Consider the following 19,689-nt stretch of genomic DNA (forward strand, 5'->3'; position numbering starts at 1 on the left):
ATGCTGATTTCAGCCTCAGGGTGGGACAGGGAACAGAAAATATGTCACTCCAATCTTCATACTGTTACTTACTGAAATGATATTTTGGATATATCAAGTTAAATAAATTAAAATTAATTTCCCCTGTTCCTTTATGCCTTTTAAAGTGTGCCTGCTAAAGAAATGTCCACTTCCATACATAGCTCACGCTGGACGTGTCGTCAACCCTAGCAGGGGGTGGGTGGTTGACCCCGCAGTCCTCATGACCATGGTGGGGGAGGTGACTTGGAGTGGGAACAGCCCAGGAGGAAGGTGCACCCTGGAGCTGCCAGCACCCAGGACTAGCCACCACATGGTCCTGGAAATGTGTCCCTGACAGCTCTGTGAAGTGAAAGGGACTCTCATTCCTATCTTACCGCAGGGACACGCGGCCTGGGACACCTGGCTTTGCAGGGGGGACACTTGGCCTGGGACGCTGGGCTCTGTAAGTGCATGAGCCTGAATCCAGGCTCGAGGCCCAGCGCTGTCCTTACTCAGCTCCAGGGAGGGGACGAGCCCCCACGGGGACAGCAGCAGTGCGCCCACAGAGCCAGCAAGCCCTCTCCTCAGAAGTGCCTGGGGAGGAGAGCTTGGGCTCGGCTGGCATGTCTCTGACGCCCTCTGTCCTCCGCAAGGCCCAGGGGTCGCCCTCAGCTCCTGCTCGCCCACAGCCACCCTGGTCCTCACTTTGATGCCTCACCCTGAGCACGCCTGGAACAGGGACACAGCCCTGGCTCCCTTTCCTGTAGCTCTGGGGCCATGCGGAGCAGCTGGGAGCAGCTGGGAGCAGCCTGCGGCAGGGGGGCAGGTGCCCGGCAGGCCCCGAGAAGGCTGGCCTTGGGGCCAGCATCGCTACACAGTGCAAGTGAACACGGAGCATGGACACAAAGGCCTTAGCTGCTCCCTCTGTGGTTTTGGTGGGCCTTGAGATGGTCATTTTAAAAGCTCAGGTGAAGGCTGGCAGACTGTCGGGGCCACCCCAAAGCACTGAGTCTTTGGAAGCAGAGTGGAAGAACTCGGGCTCAGCCCTGGGCTCCTGGCTGGTGTTTTCCAGGTGACCCTGTGTTGCGAAGGCCCTGAGATCTGTTCCAGGCCCCAGCACTAACAAAACACAGGGACAGAGAGCGGAGAGTCGGAGCTCAGGGAGGGGAGAAGAAAACACCTTAGTGCTTGGCAAGTAACACATGGGTGCCGTTAACTCCCGCTCATGGAACCACGAGCACTCAGGAAAGGAAGGTGACACAAGGCGGGGCGAGGGCAGAGCAGCAGGGAGGCTGCGGGGAGGGAGCTGGCCCCTGGCACCCGGCTTCCAGGATGGGCTTGTTTACCTCAGGGTCCCATGGGCACTGCAGCAGGAGAGGGGACAGCTACTGCGATGTCCTTTTTCAGACAGATGCTGCTGAGGGAGTGGGAGATCGGGTTCTGGACTTGCCTCTGCTTCCCACAGACACATGAGCAGCCTGAAAAGCCGGGAGCTCTGTGGCTCCCACAGAGGCAGGAGGGGCAGGCTTCCTGTGTAGTCAGGATGCAGAAGGCCCAGCCATCCTGCCCTGGCACAGAAAACTCAGGCACCGTCAGTGTAGGGAGGGGTCTGCACTGCTGCTGGTCCCTAGCAGGCCGGGCCCTCCACAGGCCACACACTGCTCTAGGCACTTCTGCATATTCACAGTTTTAATCAAGACGATGCACGTTTGTCATGACGCACTAACTGTAGGAATATGCTGTACTTGAGTGATACGAGTGCTGTTGGGTTTTACAAGGACACATGTGGTTTGGCCCACAAATGCACGACACCCCTGATGAGAGCCACGACCATCAGCAGCAAACCAATTATAGGAGCAGCCCCCAGGGTGGAGCCCAACAAGAGATGTGCCCTGTCCCTCCTCCTACTCTGGGACCTGCTGGAATCTGCTTTGCCCTCCCCCCAACTCCTTCCCACCCCTGCTTGGGACAAGCAGTGCAGAGCTCCCGGGGAACCGGCTGCTCGCCTGGAGGATGCCCGGCGCCACCAGTTCTCAAGGCCCAGCCACCTTGAGTGACGTGTGTATCCCGTCCTCGCCCTGGGCTGGGAGCCTCCCTTGCTTCCTGTCGGGTCTGTCAGAGAGACAGGCAGCAGGCACATTCTCTGTGTTCTCTGCCACTCTTTCCACAAAGAGGTGGACTTGCCCCTCTTCCCGAGTCTGGGCTGCCCTCACCACCTGCTTTACCCAACAGAATGTGGCAGAGTGACCACTGTGCCAGTGTCCACTCTAGGCATGTCCTTGGAGCCCAGGGTCATCAAGTAGGGTGGTCTGGCTACCCACCCTGCTGGTGAGCCCAGAGGGGGAGAGAAAGAAGGTTGGGGGCAATGCTATCGTCCCTGCTGTCCCATCTGTGGCAACTCCAGATGACTGAGGCCACGCGGAAACTCAAGGTGATGACAAGCGGAACCGCCTCGCCTCGCCTAGCTCAGATTGCAGAATCTTGAGGAAATAAATGTTGAGAACCACTGTGTTTGGGATGGTTTGTCACACAGCAGTTTATGCCGGGGACATTCTGGGATTAGCAGTGTATGCTCTGGGTAAGAGCTCACTCAATGACAAGTAAGGCAATTGCTCTAAGTCACATCTTCAGAACCAACTAAAACAAGGTCATACTTATCAGATCCCCTCCATCCATTCAGGACATTTTTGTTTTTAAATTTCATTCAGAAAACAAGCTGTGGAGGGTCCTGTAATCCTCAATCGAGGCTCTTCACTGCAAATCTACCCACCAACTGCTCCTAAAACTCCGCCAATCCTGAGCCAGGGGCGCCATCCGGGGCAGCATAAGGCGGCTGAGCCTCCGAGCCGGCTGCAGTGGCAACAGGGCTCTGAGGACGGCTTCTGTTGCGGTCCTCGGAGGAAGGGGCAGGTTTGGAACTAGAAGGGGTAGGTTTAGCGTTCTGTGAAATATCTGAGCAGTTCACCTGTGCTCTGCACGCCCGACTTTCTCAGAAGTGAAAAGGGACCTAATGAAATGATTTACATGCCAGAGAGAGAATTAGGATGAAAGCCGACCTCCACTGGGCCTGTCCCAGGGGTTCCTGGAGACCTAATTTCCTCCAACTCAAGGGACAGAGCTTCAGACCTGGGAAGAGCCTGCTCAAAGTCTAAGGGAACGGTCCTGCCCCTGAAGGCAACTGGAACTCTCTGCAGATGTGTCTGATTATCACACCGACTGGGGACAATACCGGACAACTAATAGGCAGAGAGCAGACATGCTGGACACTCAGCAATAGACAAGACAGTTCACAGATGAAGATTTGCCCCACTGGACTCTGAATGACCCCCTGACACTCATGCAGAGAAAAAACCAGTTTGTCAGAGCCTGGGACCTAAATCCATTACATATAAACACAGGTAGGTTTTGCCTCATTTAAATACAGTGAATGTTTTAGGAGTGTTAAAATCAGGCAATGTGTGCTTTTTTATTTGAAACCTTACTAAGGGTTGGGATTTTAGAAATCTCATCATGAGCACTGCCATTCCTGGACTTTAAGGCATACCTGTGCCAGCCATACTTGTCCCTGTCATATGCATACTGAGTCTTCATGTATATATGTACACATACATATGTGTATATATATGTTCACACTTAGCCTTTATTTTAAGCATAAGTAGACATATAAATATATGTAAATATAATTCAATATAAATGTAATATACAGTCATGTGCTGCTTAACAACAGGGCTGTGTTCTAAGAATTAGAATTAGGCAATTTCATCCTTGTGTGAACATCCCAGAGTGCACTTACACAAACCTAGATGGCACCTGGGCTACACGTCTAGCCTACTGCTCCTAGGCTACAGCCCTGCGTTGCATGTTACTGTATGAATACTGTAGGCAACTATAACACAGTGGTATTTATGCATCTAAACATAGAAAAGGCATAAAGGTAAAACGGCACCCCTGTGTAGGGCACTGGCGTGAGTGGAGCTGGCAGGCCTGGAGCTGTTCTGGGTGAGTCGGTGAGTGCAGGTGGGTGAGTAAGAAGGCGAGGACGTCAGTGCCAACTCCTGCAGACTTTACAAACACTGTACACTTAGGCTGCGCTCCATTTATATAGCCCGGTATTCAGTCAAACACAGGAGAAGTGTGCGATCAAGAGAAGCGTAACCATGAGATGTAGGAGGCTGCTGCCAGAGTAACACCACACACTGCTCCACAGCAAACTTTTCTAAGTAGAGACTACACCGTAAAATAACGATTAAGAACTATTAGGATAGTAAATGCATAAGCCACTAACAGTCGTGTATTTCATCATCAGTGTATGTCCCGTACGTAAGTATATGCGCTGTACTTGCACGCGACGGGCAGAGCAGTGGGGCTTCTCACACCAGCCTCACCACAAACGCGAGCTATGTGTTGTTACAACGTCACACGGCTAGGACATCGCTAGAGGTAAGAATTTTTCAGCTCCATTATGATCTTATGGGGCCACCATCACATACGTGGGCCATCACTGACCAAAACAGCATTATGCAGCACATGACTATATACATTTAATATATATCATGTGTGTATATTACATATAAACACAATATACGTAAATATATACATGTATATGTAATGACTTCAAATATAAAGAAATACTGTCTTCTCTAAAATCCAAACATTCAAAAGAAGAGGTGTAATACTAAAATTTGTTTTACTGTGCTACAAATTACCTCCCATTTATTTCTCCTTTATATTATAGTTAGAGCATTCAGTTGGCTTTTGTGGCTACAGGCTGCATATCTTATCTATGAATTTCATTTCAAAATAGTAATGGAATCATATCAATGTATTTGTGGTAAAGGGAGCGCTGGGCTGTACAGAGTTAAGAACTGGCCGGAGGTCTTGCGACTGCACATGCGGCCTCAAGCCAGCAGTGGTGGCACCGCCTGGGGTCCCATCAGACATGCACTCTCAGGCCTGCCCAGAGGTGCTGAGTCAGGGTCTTACTGAGCAGGTTCCCAGGGGGACGGCCTGCTCCGAGGGCTGGGCTGCGCTCCGAGGGGCCTGGGTGGGGCTAACAGCGGCCTCAGCACAGTCCTCAGTCTAGGATCTCACCCTTTGGCAGGGACCTAGGGCCTGGCTCCTAAAGCTCCACGGGCAGGACCTACCTGCCCAGGTGACAGGATGCCAGCCTGCTGGCAGCAGCTGCACTGACCAAAGCGGAGATCCCAAGAAGCCGCAGGAGCCACAAAGCGCTATTTGGGAAGGACCTCAGAGACAACCGCCATGGAAGGCCGAAGGAAAATTCCTTGGCCAGGTGAGGCCCCAGACCGCTGAGGCTTTCCTGAATGGAAATGCGGGAGGCAGGGAGCAGCTGGGCTCAGGCTTGGGCACTCCCTATTTCAATACTTTATGGAGGCTGAAGGGGGTCTTAACGTACGGTAATGGGAGAAGATATGACTTTGGGTGGTGGGCACACAGATCTTGTAACAGAAACCCACACCTGAAACCTATATGTTCATATTAACCATTGTCACCCCAATAAATCTAATAAGGTGTTAAAAAAAAAAAGACTTTATCAAGCTCCTTGGCTGTGCTGTCAAATGGGAGCCATCCGCCGGCACCGGGACTGGTGGCGAGGGTTACATGGACGTGGAGGAGCGGGGGGTCTGGGGGCAGCAGATGCCCGGGCGAGGCTCTCGGCAGCTCGGGAGGACTTTGGGACACTGTGCACAGCCGCACTGCGGCCACCTGGAGCCCGCTCGGGGGACGGACGCGGGCCGCCCGAGCTGGGTGCTCTGCCGGGTCTGCCCTTGCCGCTGGCAGGGAGGGGCGTCTCCCGCGCTGGCAGCTGCCTTGCTGTCTCCTCACCCTGCCGCAGACTAACGCCCGGTACTCACAGCAGGCTCTCCATCACGCCCAGGGCCCAGGAGGAGGCGTCTTTAAAGCTAAGCAGACTTGGAGGCCACCTCTGTGGCTTCCAAACTCCCACAGCTGGCAGCCAAGGGTGTCCTGCATTCGTTGAGCCTGTCATGAGCTGCATTCCCAGGAGAAAGGGTGAGATGCTTGCCCGGCCGCACACCGTCCTCCTGAAGGGCAGGTGTGCGACGCAGGCCGCCAGCTCCCAGGAGGAGCCAAGGGTGTGGAGCGGGTGGGAAGCTCGGGGACTGCTGGTGAGGTGGGCAGATGCCACGGAGGAAGGTTCTGGGAGCACAGGCCAGTCACGTGTGGGTCTGGCTCCAGGCACTGCCCTGTGGGCTCTGGTTGGCAGGACCAGAGTGACAGCAGAGGACATGCAGGAGGGGAGAGGGGAGGGGGAGGGACACGTGCTCCTGGTCCCACCCCGCGGCCTCCTGGTTGGGTGTTGCCCAAGTCCCTCCTCTAAGGCTCCTGCTGGTGCCACTTCTCCCACAGCCACAGTTATTACAGTTCCAGGAACCTCTCCTCCCCTTGTGCCATAAGGTCTGGGGTAGAAACAGCTTCCCACAGGCGCTGGTCCTTGCTGCCTGCCCCGCCCCCCTCCTGTCCCCTTAGCCCTGCCTGCAGCTCTGAGGAGAGGCCCCTCTGAAACTGCTCGGTTTCCCCGTTTGAGTCCCCTTAAGCCATGGCCACCAAATCTAACACTTCACTCTACGACCTGAGACTAACAGTAATTAAGTTTAACTGTCACTATGAACACAGGACACCTCCAAGGAGCCGGATGTTAAGGGCTTCTGTCTGTCTGTTTGCTGCGACTGCTTCCCCATTACCAAGATGGGGAAGGCGAGGCACAGCGGGTAAGTCGTCAGCTGGTGCGTGAAGAGGCGCCATTTGAACCAAAATGGTTTAACGTCCAAGCCCAGCTCTTACCCAGATCATCTCTGGGAGCCACGGGGTCCCCATCGGTCTCAGAAATTCTGGAGGGGCTGCAGGGAGGGCATCTCAGAAGAAACGTACAGGAGCTGGTGGCAATGCGACATCCGGCCTGGTAAGGGGAGGGCTAGAGGCAGAAAGCAGGCAGCACCCACAGGGAGATCCAGTCGCTGAGAAGAGTAGCACGAGAGGGCCTGAGGACAGTCCAGGGGCACGGGGACACCGACAAGAAAAGGGGACACGCAGACTGGACGGGGGAAAGGAGGAGCCGTCTTTCTAGCCGCGCCTGCCTGCCAGCCCGGCACCGGGCGCTGCACCTGTCACAGACACTCCGACAACGCTGGGCGCAGGAAGCTGGCGTCCATCCGTTTCACTTCATGGTGAGGGAGCTGAAGTTCGGAGCGGTTAGGGACAGTTCCCCAAAACTCAGGCTCGAGCGGCAGAGCCTGCCCCCAGGCCCCGGGAGAATGACAGAGGTGAGGGGCTTAGAACAGGCAGGGGGCTGAGAACAGGGGGGTTTAACGACGGCAGAGCCCTCGCGGCCGTCGCGGCTGCCTTAGCGGAGCGTAAGGGCTCACTGGCTCCCCTGTCGCAGGTCAACAGTCCCCGACTCCTGAGGCCTGTCAGCCAAGAGAAGCCCGCGTCCCGCCTGCAGTGCCCGCACCCCCGGTCCAGGCGTGGCCGCCTGCCCTCACCTCTGGGCTTCCTCCTCCGGAGCACGGACTGCCAGGCGACCGTCAGGGTGAAGAGCAGCACGCTGAGGATCCCCAGGCAGCACAGCAGCACGGCGGACACGTACAGGTCTGCGGGGACACGCGGCGTCACGCGAGGGCCGGCGGGCACCGGGTCAAACCAACCGCCGGCGCCTCGCACAAGCCAACGCGAAACGAACCGCGCACCCAGGTGGAAAACTTTTGGAAAAAACACAGTAGGAAAACCTTTGGGATCTAGGACTAAGCAAAGAATTTTCAGTCTTGACACCAAAAGGACCACCCATGAAAGGAAAAGTTAATACATTCAATTTCAGCAAATTAAATTTTTTGGCTCTGTCAACGCCCCCATGCACAGGATGAAAAGGCGAGCTCCAGGCTGCGAGAAACTAGTTGCAAACCGTAAACTGACCAGCGTCTGGAATATAAAGAACTAAAACTCAACAGTAAAAATTAACAATCCTGTTAGAAAATGGGCAAAAATGTAGAGACATTTAACCTAAGAGAATATACAAGTGATAAATAAGCACATAAAAATAAACTAAGCACACGAGATGATGTTCGGCTTCCTTAGCCGTTAGAAAAAATGCAAATCTAAACCACAGTGAGCTATACCACACCTGTCACAAAAGCTAAAATAAAAAAGTGACAATACCAAGTGCTGGCAAGGACATAGATAAAGGGGTCAGTCAGACACTGCAGGTGAGAACATACAATGGCACAGCCACAGTCTCCTGAAAGACGCCCACCCGACGAGCTTCCACCCCCAGCGGCCCTCCGGGGCCCTGGGTCCGGAGAAACGAAAACCTAAGTTCCCGCGGAAACCTGCGCACGTGCTCACAGCAGCTCAGTGCGCAGCAGCCGAAAGCTGCCGGCGGCCCCGCGCTCCGGGCTGCGGGTCAAGCGGCCACGCACGCCGAGGACGCCGCTCAGCCACAGAGGAGCACGCTGCTGGCGGGCGGGTGCCCCGGGTGAGGCTCCAGAGAATCATGCCGAGTGGAAAAACTCCCAGAAGGCTACATGCTGTACGATTTTATTTTGTATGTTTACTTTGTGCACCATTCTTTAAATGACAAAGTTACAGAAATAGAGAAGAGATTAGTGTTTGTCAGAGGTTAAGGAGGGAGCGAGAGGAAGTGGGTTTGGCCATGAGGGACCCTTGCAGTGATAGGAATGTTCTTGTCTTGGCTGTGTCAGTGTCAACATCCTGGTTCCAATATTGTGCTAGAGCTTTCCAAGATGTTACCACTGGCAGAAATTTGGTAAAGAGTACAAACCAATACAAAGGATCTATCTCTGTATTATCTCTTAGAAATACATGTTAATCTACAATTTTCTCAAAATAAATTTTAAGTTCAAATAGTTAAACCATATTCGTATATGTATTAGTGAATTTGGGCTATAACAAAATATAAGCTGGGTGGCTTAAACACAAACACATTTCTCAGACAAGCTGCTGGCAGGCCTGGTGTCTGGTGAGAGCTCTCCTCCTGGTTTAGAAACGTCCTTTCTGGGTATCCTCACATAGCAGAGGACAGAGAGACAGCGAGCAAGCTCTCGTGGGGTCTCCCCCAAAGGGGACTAATGCCACACATGAGCGTTCCAGTCTCATGACCTCATCACCCCCGAGGTTTCCACCTCTTAACACCATCACATTAGGGGACAGGATCTCAACATGAATTTGGGGGGACACAAACATTCAGCCCACAACAGTATACATCCATTTCTTCAAGTCCAATGATCAACTTTATCACCAATCTGACTGCTAAAATGCTCAGGAAGTGAAAAGAAAGCCAAAAGCTTTATTTTAACCTTCTATGCAGCAACATGCTGCAGAAGGCTGGACTTGGCAAATGTTTGAACTTAGCAAAAATGTTTCTGTGCTGACTTAAATTTCTTTAGCCAACAGACATTAATCATGGCCAAGTTCAGCACCAGACACACAAAATGTGACAATGTAACAGTGAACAGGCAGAGGGCCTCTCGGCCGGAAAGCAGAGGCTGCCTGGCACCTGCAACAACAGGAATGTGTGCCCAGTTCTAGGAACAGGCAGAAAAGGGATGGAGGGGCTTCCCAGAGGACGGGAGCTCTGCTCTGAGTCTTCTTTAAAATAACACAGAAAACGCAAAAATATGGAGAGAAAATAAAAAGAGAGAGAGAAAAGAGAAACACAGTATTCACTCTCCATCACCCTAAGTACTGCTCACAGTCAGTGTATTTATGATGTATATGTGCATATTTGTAAATAAAGATCATATCGTTTCATATCTTGCTTTTTAAATCTCATGTTCTCATGAAGCTGTCTTCAAAAAATTATTGTGGCCTAGCTGGTGTGGCTCAGTAGGCTGGGCATGGTCTAGAGCACCAGAAGGTCGCCAGCTCAGTTCCAGTCAGGGCGCACGCCCAGGCTGCAGGCTCCGGGGGGACGGTGGTGCGCAGGAGACAGCCGATGTTTCTCTCTCTCTTCCTCCCTCTCCCTTCCTCTCTCTCTGAAATCAATTAAAAACGTATTTTAAAAAACTTGATTCTCAACTTTTAAAAAAATGTGATAAGTTTCTCATATTAATATACGTGACTTGACGTTATTATTGGTTATGCAAAGTGTTTCTGATAGTTCTTTATAGTAAATGATTCAATGATGAGCATTTATAAGTTTAAATTGTAACACATCTCTCACATTATGATCTGAAGATTAAGTTCCTCAAAGTAACATTACTTAGTCAACAGGAATTCACCTTTGGAAAGCCCTTGGGACCTGGAGAGGCAGTTAGGTAAGTGCTTCAACTTAACAAGCAAGCACGCCGGGGGGGGGGGGGGCGGGGGGGGCAGGGGGGGCAGGGGGGCGGGCTGCTCTGGCGAGCCTGGAGGAGCAGGTAAGGCTCACGTCATGGGAGAGAAGGAGGGAGAATGGGGTGGAATCAGACATCTCAGCTTCCTCTCGACTCTCCCTCCGCAGCCCCTGCCCCAGGGAAGCCCAGGGCAGCTTTTGCCCCTGGAGCCTGGAGCTCCCCGCACGGTATTGGGCTCGGTCAGCTTTTCTGCCTATGCTAGTTTGTGGGGTCCTGCTCCTGGAGACTAGAAGCCTGGGCAAAAACAAGTGGAAAGCAGAGCAGGACCAGGCTGCAGGTGAAGGGAGCACCTGCACTGACAGTTAAGGAGCCGGGTAGGTGGACGGGACAAGGGACTGTCTCCCTGCAGAGGGAGCTGGGAGCCAGTCACCAAGCTGAGAGGGCTCGAGTGAGAGCTCTAGAAGCCAAGAGATTCCTTGTCAGCTTAGGGGCTGCAGGAAAACTGCCACTGGTTTTCCCACCAGGAAGCTACTAGAAAATCCTGGGGGCAGCTAATTTGGGGGGGGGGGTGGGAGCAAAGCCAGATTACAGGAGTCGAGGAGTTCGATGGTACGTGAGGAGTTTGAGACAGAATTAGTGAAAACTCTCTCCTATGACCAAAATCAAAACAGCCTTTCCTTAGAGACGCCTGTGTCTCAGATGTGCGGGCTGTGGATTAACACGGTGGAGCACTCGCGAGCAGTCAGTTAGGAGGGAGACTTGGCCTCCATTTGGAACACATGAAACTCTCCCTGGCTGGTTTGGCTCAGTGGTTAGAGCATCAGCCTGAGGACTGAAGGGTCTCGGGTTCAATTCCAGTCAAGCACACGTACCTCGGTCAAGGCACACACCTTGGGCACACACCTTATCCCTGACCCTAGTCGGGGCGAGCGTGGGAGGCAACCAATCAATGTGTCTTGCTACATTGATATCTCTCTCTCTCTCTCTCTCTCTCTCTGAAAAGCAATGGAAAAAAATACCCTTGGGTGAAGATAAAAATATAATAATAAAAATAAAAATAAATAAAAAAAACAAAAAAACATGAAACCCTGAGGGACAGGGCAGAGGTCCCGGGGCAGGAAACAGGACAGGATGCAGGCCTGGCCCGAGTGTGGCGGACACGTGACAGGGCTGGATTTTTTTTTATCCCCACCTGAGGATATGTTTACTGATTTTAGAGAGGGGAGGGGGGAGAGAGAGACATCGATGTGAGAGAGAAATATCGATCAGTTGCCTCCTGTAGGCACCCTAACTGGGGATCAAACCCACAACTTTACAGTGTACAGGACGACACTCCAACCTACTGAGCCACCCAGCCAGGGCACAGTCCTGAATTTTACCCTATGGAACAGGCTGCAGAGCCAAGTCTGGGACAAGAGGATGGGGAACAGTGTGCGCACGGTGCCAGGCAGACAGATGTGGGCCAGGCGGACGCAACACCTGCCTACCTGGGATTCCGGAGAGGTGGTCCCTGGACTAAAAGGAAAGGGAAATGTGGCTTCCGTGTCATTCTCGGGATGGAGAACAGCTGTCTTAGTGTTGCTGTTGGAGCAGCTGCCAAGATGCACAGCTCACCTCTGCTTCAAAACTTGTCCCTTGGTTCTGGGACTGCAGGGACATGGAGGGACACGGCCACAGAGAGACGCTCCCACGGTGTCCCCAGAGCACACCGTAGACATCTGTGGCCCACTCTGCCCTGGCAGGAGGTGAGGGGCTCCAAGAGGCCTGTGTTATGGTTTCAGATCACAGCCTCCTCAACATGGCACAAGTGGGGCTCTCCACGGGCATCGGCAGATACAGAATCATACAACATCTGGCCAGTCTGGAAGGCTCAGCTCACTGCCAAGCACACAGGCCTCCGGGCTGTGGACACCGGCCAGCAGGCACCAGCGCCGTGTGTGAGTCCCCACAGGCTCGGGTGAATCGCACCTGCGCTCTGTCATGTTCTCGAAGCTCCGTGAACCTTAAAAGGTGCGGCCACACAGGAGAAAAGCTAAAAAGTACCTGAGTTTCCCCAGGCTGGGCAGCAACCATTATCCCCAGGTTCTCATTTTACCCCTTTCCAAGTTTTCCTTCTGCTGCACAAAGACTATGCAAACAAAGGTCAAACCCTGAGCCATTTAAGCCAGGGTGACAAATGCCTCAGCTGCAGGGCCAGCTTTCGCAGGGCAGCTAGAGCAAAGCTGTGACCGCCGGACAGAGGCAGCCGCCGGGTCCCAGGCAAGTTCTCAGGCTGGCCTGCCGGCCCGGTGCCTTTCACTTTTATGTAAACACCCCTCTAATTAATAAACGTTGGCTCAAAGGTTTTTAAACAGACCAGGCCAAACAATGCTTGTCCAGAGACTGAATCCAAGCCTTTAGGTCCAAACTTAACAAAATGTCTGTGCTTAACTAAATCTGAGATTCGCTTTTAAAATACCCCATTTACCTGCACACTCAAAATAATTCTAAAAATTGTGCTATTTTCCCCGAATTCATTTGGACTTTTGTCTTTTGCCATTGGACTTCCAAAAGCACCAGTGTCGTTTTTAGGCTCGATTGCAAGCCACCATGCAGAACATGTCTCCCCACGGCCCGGCCCAGGCCTCCCTGAAGCAGATGGTGGGGCCGCAGGCTGGAGCAGTGATCGCGCGGCTGGGAGGCTGAGCCGGTGCACAGCGTCGCATGCCCGCTCCCGCCCTCCCGAAAGCCAGGCCACCGCAGCTGGGCAGAGTGGCCCCAAAAGGCAGCCGGCACCTGTTGCCGGGCAACCCTGAGGCCTGCTGGGTACGCAGAGCCGCTGTGAAACCTGGTGAGCCCAGCATCTCTCAGCACAGGGACGGAGCCCACCTCTCCCAAACGCTGAGTCTGGGAAGTTAAAGTCGGTCCTCTCCGTTTCCAGAGCAAATGCCAAGGCCTAGGAGGCTGCAGCTCTGTGGAGAAAACTGTGCTTCTGCCATTTTTTTATCCAGCCAGTGATATCATCTTGCTCAGGGCAAAATACCTGAGCAACAGCCCAGAAAAACTCTAACTCACTGCAGCACCTCATGGGAGGCTTGACAGTGCCTTCCTTGTGCTGCGGATGCAGAGCCGGGCCCGGCTGAGCCCAGGAGGATGGCCATCGGCAGGCAAGCCCACGGCAGCTCTCCCATCCAGGAACAAAAGGACAAAGGCCTGGGTTCAGGCGCCGGGGAACTGTGACTGTCCCCGACCTCGCCAGCGCTATGGCTGGGTTAAAAAAGCAAAGCCCAGGGAAACTGATGCCAAAAACCTAGGAAAAGAGCACTGCGGAAACAGCTGCCCCAGTGAGGCGGCCAAGTCGGCTGTTTGGGGAGGACCTGGTTGTCTGCGCTGAGGAGAGAGGGTGTGTTGGGCGAGGACACTGCTAGAGCTGAGTAGAGAATAACCCTGACACTCTGTAGCCACATGTGAACTAGAAAATGTTATTCATTATAGGTGTTTTAGAAATGATTATGCTGCGAGGCCAGGGGACTAAATGCTACAATCCTCCCAAACACATAAAGTCTCTTGTCTTTGTGAACACCTGACCTAGTGCACAATCTTTGACCTCTCCCTAAATACAATCATCAGGCTCTCGGGGTAGCAGAGTCTGGGTTACTACCAGCAGGCCCCAGGAAACCCTCATGCACCTGAAGAGGAGGGCTCCCTGTCCCAGCACAGCGACCTGCCCTGGGGCGCTCCCAGTCCTCCCACCCATCACGGGCCTGGGTCACAGAAACATGGGTGGAATCAGCTGCTCTTTCTCCTGCTTCACCCTGTGAGGAGCCAAGTCCCTGTCACCTCCACTCACAAACAAACATTCACTGAGTGAAAGGCTAAGGGAGGAAATTTAGGATAATTTGGCTAGAAGGTCATCAAATAAAAAGGCAGCTACAAAACACGAAGAAAAGCCGGGAAAACAATGAACCATTGTTAGAGGGAAGTGTAACCTGAGAAACACAGTACTTATGACTTCAAAACGTAACAATAAATCCTAATGGCCCACCTGGGTGACACCTTATGGTCGGCAAACAATGTTCATAATTATGGTTACATTTCCCCAAAAGGGAAAGTGCCTCAACCCACTGCTTTAAAAAAAAATTTTTTTTAAGTTTTTATTGATTTCAGAGAGAGAGGAAGTGGGAGGAACGGCGGGGGGGGGGGGGGGGGGGGGGAGTGAGAGAGGGGGCAGGGGCGTGGATCAGCTGCCTCCTGCACGCCCCCTGCTGCTGATGGAGCTGGAAACCCAGGTGTGCGCCCTGACCACGAATGGAACCTGCGACCTCTCAGCGCAGGGAATGATGCCAACCAGCTGAGCCACACGAGCCAGGGCCCCACTGCTTTTTTTAAAAAGATTTTTATTGATTTTTAGAGAGAGAGAGGCAAAATCATCCTGTTTTATTGATTTCTGGGGAGAGGGAGCGAGAAATATCACTGTGACCCACTGGTTTTACCCAGCTTTTGGAAGGGTGGTTTCACCCCCACTGCTCTCCCCTAGGGCAAGCTCTGCTTCCACCACACCTGACTAGTTATCAGAATGAAATGGTGATGCCCCAAGGCACACACATCCCTGAGATCCTTTTGACAAGGCTGTTCTCATCAATGAATGCCCTGCCTTCACTAGATGTGATCCTTCACAATTTCCTGATCACCTCTTAACATTTCTCAGTTTTGTGCTGATGAAAGGCTCTGCCTGCGAGCTCACAAATACATTCTCTCATTGTTTATGGTCACAGTCCTCAACCACTCTGTGATCATTTCTGTGGTTTTCCTTACTTTAAGCCAAGGTTTCTCAACCTTGGCGAGCTTGGCATTAGAGGCCAGAGAATTCTTTGCTGTGGGAAGCTGACCTACACATTGTAGGCTGTTTAGCAGCATCCTTGGCCCCTACCCAACAGATGCCAGTGGCACCAAAATGCTAGTTGTGGCAATCAAAATATATCCATATGTTGACAAATGTCCCTGGAGAGGCAAAATCATCCCGTTAAGAATCACTGCTCCAAGGCTCAAGGTAGAGCTTGCCTAACGACCACCGGGATGGCTGGGCAGTCCCTCTCCCCCGTTTCTGGTCCTGTAAGCGAGGGCAGTGCCCACAAAGTGCATCTGTAAGGGCTCCCAAGTGATGCTGAGGCTTCTGCTTACACTGCTGCTCTGGGAACAGCTTTGGGAACCACTGCTCTAAGGCCCTGGATGCCACTGGAATCATTTGAGCTTTCGACCATTTCCCATGCAGTCAGAATCTCCAGAAATGTGGTGCAGGCCGCAGTGTGTGAAGGGCCCCTGGCAACTCTAAAATGGGTCGAAAGTCACTTGCTTAAGATTTCAAACTGTTTCCAGAATCCCAGACTCAAGACTCTGAGATAAAATTCATCACAATCGATGCACATGCCATTTTTTAAAGTTTTTTTAAATATATATGTATATATATTTACATATATATATGTATGTGTGTATATGTGTGTGTGTGTATATTAGATTTCAGACAGAAGAAGTGAGAGGGAGAGAGAAATAGAAACAGCGATGAGAGAGAAACTTTGATTGGCTGCCTCCGGCACGGCCCCTACTGGAGAAGTGCCCTGACCAAAAATCGAACTGGTGACACCGACTGGGCTATATTTGCCATTTTTATATTACTTGAAGATTCTTCCCTAATATAACCCGAGCATAGAAATTCTGGAGCAAACAAAACCCCAAATTATGCAGATTGGAGTTTTCACCTCTACTTTTTCAAAACCCTTTGGCTGAAACCACCAGAAATTCCCATCCTACTCTTGAGTAAATTTAAGGCATGAAAACAATTTGATAGTATGGTAAAACTAAGAAGTTAGAGTCCTTTCTTCCTATTTTATTACTTTCCTATTACCTAAAAGTGAGATAGCATCTTATGATAAAAGAATGTAAGCTTACCTGCAAAAAATGCCCCCGTCTCTTTCTTTTTTTCAAATGATGTGTCCTCAGGAGCCTTGAGGGGAATCACTGCAAGACAGAAACGAGAGCACAGCATGAAGCACAGCAGCTGGGGCCTGGCCGGCACCGCAGTCCCAAACAATGCCACATGGCACCCAGCACTTTTACAAAGTAATCTTCACTTTTGCAAAACCACACTTAACTGTCACAACTCACAGGCCACAGAGAGGGGCACTGACTCACACATAACAGCTGAAAGGCTTGGGGCACCGGCAAGGAAAATTAAGATGTCCATTTAAAAGCCAATATATGGGAAAGCGGGCACACAGTTCAGCAGAAGTCCCGCTCATCCCATATTCTCGCAAAACAGAGTTCCCCAGTGGGAATTCCAAGAACCAAAACATTATTTATTTTACCACTTGGTATCCCAAGGTTGAGAAGCCTGAGGTCATCTGATGACTCAGGATCTGAGCCCTGAACACCGTTCTCCGTGCCAGGCAGCCTGCAGAGCAGCGGGCATCTGATTCTGAGATCACGCTGTCTTGTCCGCTTTCATCAGGGGCCGTCGGTCACCGACCTCACCGTGCCAGCTTTCAACAGCCACGGAAACAGAGCTGAGTTACCCCATGTTAAACCCTGAGGATCGTACGACAGGGTCTGAAACCACGGAAACCTCCAGGCACAGGGGCAACATTATCATTAGTAAAAATCTAAAAATTAACCTGACAAAAAAGCAAAATGTCAGGGGATCAAAACATTGTCCAACAGAACGTCCTGAGATGGTGGAGATGTCCTGTCTGCGCTGCGCAGACAGCAGCCACTGGCCACGTGGCTACTGGGCTTTCTGTAAAATGTGGCCAGTCCACGTGGGACTGAGAAACTGAACTTGTAACTGTATTTCATTTTCATTCATTAAATTTAAGTAGCCACATGTGGTCAGTGGCTACCAAACCGAAGAGCTCTAGAGAAAAGACCTGGGATCTGAATAAAAAGAATCTACCTGCCTAATCTACCTACCTACCTACCATCTATCACCTGTGCTGTCCTTCAGAGGACCATCGGGACAGCTGAAATACATATGCACGGATAGAACTGTGTAACTATGTTATACAAATGTATTTGTGAAATATAAATATGTAATTAGGAAAGCTAGAAGGGAGATTCTTCAGCTTTTCTAAGTGCTCTCAGGAGGGTTTGGTCTGCTATCAGTCCATCGTTACTGGAGACTTTCTCTCCCATTAGAACCTAAATTCCCTAAAACCAGGAGCCATATCTGCCACCTCTGTATCCCCAGGGGCAAGCTGTGACAGACGCCCCTTGGGGTGTGTCCACTCCTCGGGGAAGAAGTGGTTAAAAGTGGCCCAGGATCGAACAGTGGGAGGAACGCGGCACAGAGGCCCGGAGACACAGCGATCCTATCAGCCGTGTGTCTGAGGGAGCGGGGTGGACAGAAAGAACTTTAGTCAAGTCCCCTTTCAGGGGCCTGTGGGAAGCTGGCACTCAGAGAGGTGTGACACCCGAGAGCCTGTGCTCCTAACCGGAGCAGAGCGTCCACGACTCCCCAGGGAGAGCACGTTCCACAGGCTCTGGCAGACTGTATCCCCTGAGTTCACACCAAGACCCTGTGGCACTGACAACGCCCTCTGGCTGAGGGGCCTCCCGTTCCCTTCCTGGCCTCTGGTTCACTGATGACACTGCCACCTCCGCTGGACCTGCGCTGAAGGACTGAGCTCATCCCATGGGACAGGTGGCCAACCATGTTCAGAGGCCCTTTGCCCAGCACTCTGCCACCTGTTCCCGTGCCCCAATCCCTTTGAGAAGGAATCCTACAACTACGAAAGCTTAACTGCATCCATAGTTTACATCCAAAATAAGGTGCACCTTTCCCACCCAGACAGCCTTCCAGGACACCGGTGTTGGTGAAGGGGGTGAAGAGGGCCCCGACACAGACAGCGGACTGTGGAGGCCACAGTGAGCAGCAGCAAGGACGTGGGGAAAGGCCCCGGGTCTGGGAGACACGCCTTCGTTTCTCTCTTTCTACGGCTGGCCAGGCCAGGCGGAACTAGAGTGTCCTCCAGATTTTCCAGATCCTGACTACATGGCGTGTTGCCCTCACTTAGTGCCCAAAGCTTAAGGTTTCTAAAATTTTAGTGTGCAGGAATATTAATTGGAATTCCTGTTTAAATGGAGATTTCCAGGCGTCACTCTGAGACAGCTCCATGACGAGGGGGCACACCTTCAAGAGAAGTCTGAGTCGGCGAAGCCCTGCCTCACACGCTCTCAGTGAGCGTGGGCATCGAGTCCACGGAGACGCGGGGGAGGGAATTCAAGCCACGAGGAGCCAGACCCTGTGCCTCAGCCTCCCCTCCCACCCAGGGCAGGGCCCCGGACTGGAAACTAAACCAATGCCTCTTCAATCTGATCCAGGGAAAACAAGACCACCACCACCACCTAAGGACTACGCCAATCACACAAGTGCTGTCTACGAAGGACTCGAAAAGGGCCCCTCAATAGCGACGTGTCCGCACAGTGAACACGAAGTGAAGAGCCCCTTCGGAGGTTACTTTCAAAGGGGGGCGTCTACAAGGATCGATGTGTGTTCCCGGCAGCTGGCGCAAGCTGGGAAACAAGAAAATGTGAGTCAGAGGCCTTCCTCCAAGGATCACGACAACCCCCCCTCCCCCCGACAGTGCGGCCTTAGAGAGCCTCGCTGCTCTTTATCATTTACCTTGTCCTTCGCCCGCCTCCCCAGGGTGAGTGTCCCCTGAAGGGACAGGAGGGGACTGTACTTTCCTTCACTTCCGGGACTCCTCGGCTCACAACAAGTCATAGTTACTCTGAACAAATGAATGGAATGAACACTGTACCGTATTGGTGGGTCGCAGTGCTGGGACCACAGCGTCATTAGGTTCTGGGAGACAGGGAAGAGGGGCCGGGGCCAGGGCCTGTCCTCGCCAGCCACCTCCCGTCACCCCGGTGCCTGCTCAGAAGCAGCAGGAAGGCACCAGCCCACCAGGCCATCAGGGCGGCCTGCACACCGCGCTCCGGCCGCGGAGGTGACGCCTGGGGTCTGCTGTGAGCTACTCTACGGCCTCTGAGCTCTCAGTTTCTTACCGAATGGAGGGAGGAAGTCAGTCCTCAAACCCCACGCAGAAGGCGATTCTGAGTTCTTTCAAGCGGAAGGGAGAGGGGCAGAAGTGGACGGCCTGGCCCCCGGCCTTTAGACCTTGCTGATTTGCACCCAAGGGGAATTCAAACCCGGAGAGCAGACACCATCCTGCCTCCGTTTCCCCAGGCAGCACTGTTCAGACACCAGTGGGAGACAACCACCTACGGGGCCGGAAGGGGTTGGTGGTATGAAATATGCACAAGGAAAGACCCTTCAATAAAATAAAGATGAGTCAAAACCTTTGCTCCAAGTTTTAAAAATTAATAT

At 52.4% G+C, this 19,689-nt stretch overlaps 1 protein-coding gene across 3 annotated transcripts in view; it reads right to left on the reverse strand.

Moving 5' to 3' along the window:
• Nucleotides 1-19,689, reverse strand: part of VSTM4 (V-set and transmembrane domain containing 4) — an 86,921-nt gene that overhangs the window by 43,223 nt on the left and 24,009 nt on the right. The window contains exons 3-4 of one of the 3 annotated variants that reach the window (XM_081158421.1): nt 16,254-16,322; nt 7,524-7,631 (exon numbers count right to left, since the gene is read on the reverse strand). In XM_081158421.1, coding sequence (XP_081014547.1) covers nt 7,524-7,631; nt 16,254-16,322 — 177 coding nt within the window. Of the gene's footprint in view, nt 1-7,523; nt 7,740-16,253; nt 16,323-19,689 lie in introns of all 3 variants that reach the window. The other 2 variants (XM_081158420.1, XM_081158422.1) reach the window with 2 other exon arrangements.

This window comes from Miniopterus schreibersii, assembly GCF_964146895.1.
Source record: "Miniopterus schreibersii genome assembly, chromosome: 14".
NCBI classification, from domain to species: Eukaryota; Metazoa; Chordata; class Mammalia; order Chiroptera; family Miniopteridae; genus Miniopterus; species Miniopterus schreibersii.